This window comes from Macrobrachium rosenbergii, chromosome 10, assembly GCF_040412425.1.
Source record: "Macrobrachium rosenbergii isolate ZJJX-2024 chromosome 10, ASM4041242v1, whole genome shotgun sequence".
NCBI lineage: Eukaryota > Metazoa > Arthropoda > Malacostraca > Decapoda > Palaemonidae > Macrobrachium > Macrobrachium rosenbergii.
The window spans coordinates 67,256,207-67,262,206 of NC_089750.1; the positions used below are offsets into that span (position 1 = coordinate 67,256,207).

General features: G+C 33.7%; 1 protein-coding gene across 1 annotated transcript in view; it reads right to left on the minus strand.

Moving 5' to 3' along the window:
* Positions 1-12: 12 nt before the first annotated feature.
* The window catches only part of LOC136842767 (alpha-aspartyl dipeptidase), a 9,087-nt gene continuing 3,099 nt past the window's right edge, over positions 13-6,000 (minus strand). Inside the window, exons 2-7 of the mRNA XM_067110564.1 lie at positions 5,606-5,721; positions 4,952-5,043; positions 4,493-4,647; positions 2,425-2,598; positions 1,488-1,630; positions 13-1,232 (exon numbers count right to left, since the gene is read on the minus strand). Of these exons, the coding sequence (XP_066966665.1) occupies positions 1,178-1,232; positions 1,488-1,630; positions 2,425-2,598; positions 4,493-4,647; positions 4,952-5,043; positions 5,606-5,703 (717 nt within the window). The 5' untranslated portion in view covers positions 5,704-5,721 and the 3' untranslated portion in view covers positions 13-1,177. The remainder of the gene's footprint in view (positions 1,233-1,487; positions 1,631-2,424; positions 2,599-4,492; positions 4,648-4,951; positions 5,044-5,605; positions 5,722-6,000) is intronic.

A 6,000-nucleotide genomic window follows, 5' to 3' on the forward strand; every position in this document is an offset into this window, starting at 1 on the left:
TAATGAAAAGGAAAAAGAATATCACATTTATTATAGATATTACAAAATAACAGCATTATTCCGTAAATGTAATCACATAGCTACACATGTACAAGGCATAAACATCTATTCCATCATTTATTGAAAATATTTCTAGCACCTGAAAATTTCATAAAGATCATTCCATCTCCAATGCAAATCCCATGTAGCAATCACAATTAGAGCCATGTTTCTTAATAAAATATATGTACTAGAACTAATATTAAAAATTATTGGAAAAAGGCACAAATTAAATTCCCATTATTAATAAATTGTTCTAGTTCTAATGTTTGTTAAAGAGCAATATGAAATACCTCTAATCAACAATGTCCTCAAGAAGTTTGAAATTACAATAACAAAAGAAACTTCATAATACCAGATATGAGCTTATTCTTGTGACATTTCTGAAATTACTCACATACAGTGTTTATAAAAAGACATATACTTAAGTAACTATAATGGGTATATTACTTTACCCAAAGGCTGCAGTACAGTGGAGTGACTATTTCCATATTTTATTATAACATATGCTACATGAATTCATTACATCAGGTAAGTATTTCGGGTTGTAGTAAAAGTGATTTTTATTTATGCATTCCTGCTGGTAACCAATATATCCCTATGAGTATTAAAAGCAGGCAGTTTGATAAAACAACATTGTAAATGGTAACCTACCTTTAGTTCTTTGTATATGGTAACCTTAGCTCTGCTCCTATCAATGGCCATACCTTATTGCAAGCACCACTACTCATTTTTGTTAACATTATAAGCTGCCAAATGAGTGCTGTTGTGACTACATGTAGCATGAAGACTGAACATTCCTAAAAGGTTAGAGCCACTCCTTCGTCGTAATGCATTCATAACTTTCATTTTGCTCCTTTGCTCTCTATGTAAGTGTGTACTTACTGTGATAAAGTTTGATTACTTAGATATATGTAATATTGTTGATACTTGCTCCTTTCCAATATATATTTACATTACTAATGTACTGTAATAATAGAAGATTTGGCTTAAGATATTCAAAGTATTCTTCATAAAATTTATGAAACAAACTTTCTATAGATTTATCAATACTAAAAATTTGTAGGTTGTTTTAGTTACTGTACTATATCGTAGAGTGTCATAAAGGGCATTATTATTAAAAAACATAATTTATACACTACAGAAGAAATGAGAAATCTGTATTTAGTGGAAACTCTTCTGGTTGCTTTCCCCTGTAAAGCAAAAAGTAATATCATTGTCAGCATGTCTTACAAATAGGAAAAACATCTCTGGCTTGAAAATACTGTAGTCTACCTTTCTTAAATGTAAAATCTGAAACCTTTGCAATATATATATATTTCATCCGTGGTTATAAAAGACAACTAGAGGAATTATTTTTTGCTAATCCAAATTCCAACACGACCAGCGTGGAGTAATTTCAGGACAAAACAGCAACAATAAAATAATATAAAAGTTATTTCACTCACGGTCTGAATAGTCTGGCAGGGTGATGGCCTTTTAGTATAGCTGAGTTTGAAGTAACGAGTAGCATTGATCCCTCTCTAAGACCAAGAACAGGAGGGGAGCCAGGAATTTCATGGTACTGGTTGATACGCTCCTCTCTTGTTTCCTTAAAACAGAGAATCTGTGAGTGCTGAGCACAATATTTTCTTAACAAGGCATTTTTGGTTTCTAATATCCCTTTACATTTAGTAAAACCTGCATTCATTCTTTTTCATCTCAGAAGCCAAAAAAAGAAGTGACGAAGGGTCTGCACTAAAGAATTACCAACCCTGGAAAAAGTACTATGAAAAGCTAAAATGAAATCGTAAGTGGGGAAGCCACCCTAGCAAAATAAGAGCATAACCTATAGAAATTAAAAAAATAAAAATAATTAAGCTCTCCATATTATAACCTTAATAAGTTATGACAAATGAAAAGGCTAACATTAGCCAAACTTCTGATGAACATGATTCAGTTCAAAATGGTCCCCAACCCTAAAAAAATCTTGAATTACAATACTGCAGTGCTGTCTATCTTTCATACTTTTCATCAGTTCTCTTTGGTCTTTTCTAACTTTGCTGTCTAAATTCTTTAACTTGACCTTGCTCTCATTTTCACCTTTCATTTAAAAACAAATCCTTTTGGTGGGCCCCTATAATAGTCTATTAGTGTGATTCAGTGGCCTCATTAAACTAATTTAGAAGATTAAAAGCAATGGCTACTTTCACTAAGCAAGCAGAGCAGTAAATGACAAAGCAGCTACCAGGTAAGATGGAGAACTAACCAGTCAGGTGGAGTTCTCTCGAAGCACAGTATGCTGGGCATAAATTTACGAGTAAAATGTATGGACTTGAATTCACAACCTGCCCATGAAAAACAAAAATATATATTACACAAGTGCACACATATTCTGTTACTTACCCCCATATGCTTGCTTGCAGGATTGGCATCAATGTAGTGAGGGTTGATGTTGAATGGTACTAAGCCCAAGGCACTGAAACTTGGTGGGTACACTATGGGCATATCATTTGTTGTATTAATACTGATTGTCGAAACATTAGTTCCTGCACTGCTTCCAATATAAGGAACACCATCCTGTAATCAGTAATTTACAAATGCCATTTTCTCTTATATATGGAGTATAAACAAAATTGTACACAACTTTACATTCCCTGAATGCAAACCCATTATATTCAAATTCCTTTAGAGTGTAGCACAATTAAAAAGAAAAGCGTGTGAATTTTTTGCTAAAACTGACCCTTAAGTGCTGAAACAATTAACAGTCCTGGGGAGAAGAATTAAAACATTTCTGTTGGGCTTCTACAGGATACCAGTTTATCACTATTCCAGTCTTTTCAAAAGTCATGAAACGAGAGAAGTGACTCCTGAGCACTGCACCAGAGATCCACTCGGTGACATTTAACTTGGGTAAGATTGATCTGTATCTTGGTCATTACTAGGATTAGCTTTTATTAAAGACTTGAGGATTGTTTCATTTTGAAACCATGGTAAGCCACACTGGTATACTGGAGCCAAGATGAAATTTTAGTGACCTAAAGGCCTACTGTCCAATGCAGGATTCAGAGGAAAGGTAACAAAACATTTACACATATAACGCCTGACATAAATTATGACAAAAGTCTTTTGACAAGGCTCTTTGAGAAAGGTGACCTCGTGAAGAAATGCCCTTGTTCTGAAATTCACTTGCAAGTCCTGGTAATAATATAATATTACCATAAGGGTAATAAGTTCTTCAATACTGTCCAGTGTGGCCCTCATTGTTGATAATTATAGAGCAATCTAACTCTCATACGATGAACTAGAGAGTATGAACTGTGGCCAAGAGACAAAAACTATGAAGAAACTGGTGTCCATATTCAACAATTTCACTCTAGGCTCAAACAAACTGGTTGAGCATGGATACCAAATAAGGTCATATCATTATTATTTCTTAGGTTTTGTTTCTTAGCCACAGTCCATGCCCAATAATGCTTTATCCTTGAAGATAAGAATGGATGTTAAATTGTGAGGTCTTCTATAAACATGTATAAAAGGTTTAATGGCCTATTTAGCAGACTCCTAATGTGAGGTTAGGTAGTGTTAATACTCCAGGCATTTTATAACAAAACCTTTCAGTTTGCAGAGTTCATGGGGTCCAGTCTTTTGTGGTCAAGCAACTATGAAAGAACTGATCTGTAACCTTTTATCTTTAAAAATAACAGCTTTTTTCTTCCTCCCGGAAAAACTGACTTTTTCAACAGAAGACAGTGAAGTAGACTAATTTGAGATCCTGAGTTTTTTGCTATGAGGTTTGGGACAAAAATCAGTCCTGCTGAAGACCATCCTCACATGTGACATGAAAAGATAGGAACATGAAATTCATGCAGTTCTTGAAGGAGCAGTTTTGAGAATTAGGTTCTTTACTACTAATCCTAGTAAAGGTTCATAAAACTTGATTTGAGATTCCACTCTGTTGAACCTTACTAGCTCAATCTGATACTAACAGCTGATAATTTCCCTTTGCCAAAGCTACTTCAAAATATACTGATTTAGTTTGCCAATACTGTCACTTTATTCAGCCTGATTTTATCTGATGTTTTTTCCCACCTATAACATGTTATGGCTGTTAAGCAAATCAGACAAAATTAAGTTCTGCAATGCTATACAAAAAGTATCCTAAATGTAATGGTATAATGTATCTGGCTATCCCTACAGTTATAAAAATGTGGTGGTGACTGAAACCTGACCAAATGAACTGACAAACAAAATCTTATCTACTTCCTAAGCATAAATACTGTAAATGGAGTACATAATGCTAAGGATTTTCTGTGAAGAGAAGAATGTTGTTATAAAGTAGTACAAGCCACAGAACTGTGAGAGTAATAGACATGATAATCCAATAAAGCTAAAGAACAACTACAAAACATTAAAAAAAAAGGCTGTCAGATGATAATAACATTCGACAAATTTACATACAAGCATACTATACCTCAAGAACTCTCTTGCGAATAGCTTCTATTAAATTATTATCGTACAAGCACTTTAACAGTTGAAATGTATTTCCCCCTCCAATGAATATGGCTTCAGCTCCATTTACAGCCGCTGCTGGATCGTCTACAGAATGAATCCCTTCTAGTTGGTATCCTGTAAATCATGTGTAAACTTTACTTGATACCCTGAGCAAAATTTTATGAGAGCCTGTAATTCTAAGGCCAACCATTTCTGCACATACCTGATCTCTTATACAGGTTTTGAATCAACATGAGTACATGTATAAACCTTCGGGTCTGAAGTGGTTTATATCCAAGTACAAACATTTACACAATGCTTGTAGATACAAACAACCAGCATCATATTTCAGTACTGCATTTACTTGCTTCACTACCATAAATGAATATAAACACTTACTGTGTGGTGAAAGACATAGGTATTCATCAGGTAAACTCACCCCAGGAGGTAAATTTCTTCTTGGCAGTTTCAGTATATTTATCCATTGTTCGCAATGCATATGGTACAAATAACACTTTCTTCACATTTTTACTGAAATAAAAATAGGTGATTAATATTTAGAACTTTCAGAGTCACACTAAATATTTACCTTAATATTTCCAACACGATTATTGTTTAACATGTGCATTTAAATTCCAAATAATAGCGTGAAATTCCCTGTCAAGTCACCTGTCACATTATACACTGCGACATTGTTAATATCTAACATTTTGATAGATACTTCATGGTACCTGTAAAATGTCTATAGTTTCATATACATTTCCTGATGGTACCAGTTGAAATAAAAGTCAGCAAAGTATTACTCTAAAAATTTAAAGGGGGAACTGATCTAACTTTAGAAATCTTTCAGTAATTTCAATGTTCCCTAAATATTAACCATTATTTCACATGAAGTCTATACTGATATTCCTGATTGTTTCCACAGCATCACAGTGAATTAACTGCAAATGCCACATGTAAGGAATTCATCATCAAGAGCTAGAAAGAGAGTACTTGAGTATCAAAATGTCTTCTGTGTACCCAAATTGCAAGACTTAAAAGACTATACTATAGCTGAATTCATATCAAGCACTTGATAAGAAACTTAAGTTACCTTTTCAAGAAGTCATTAATTTCCTTGGCAGCCCATTCTAAATATCCACTACCATGAATTGTTGAGTTTGACAAGAGAAGCAAATTTCTGGAGGCCATTTTGAAGCAAGTGTCAATCTGCAGTTAATAAAAAAAATTTACACAAGTTAAATAAAAAGAAACATACAAGCTCCAGGAAAAACACACACTAAATTGGATCTTTTATACAAAATATTTTTTGAACAGGTACATTCACGCAAATCAGGACTGAAGGTTTCAATTCTTTCTGTTACCATGGCAACAATGTTAATAGCTGACATTTTAATAAAAATGATATACCAGAATTTATAGTATAAAGATACAGCAGTTGTGTATGCACTTACTAATGCCATTAGTTAAAATCTGAGCTAGTGCAAC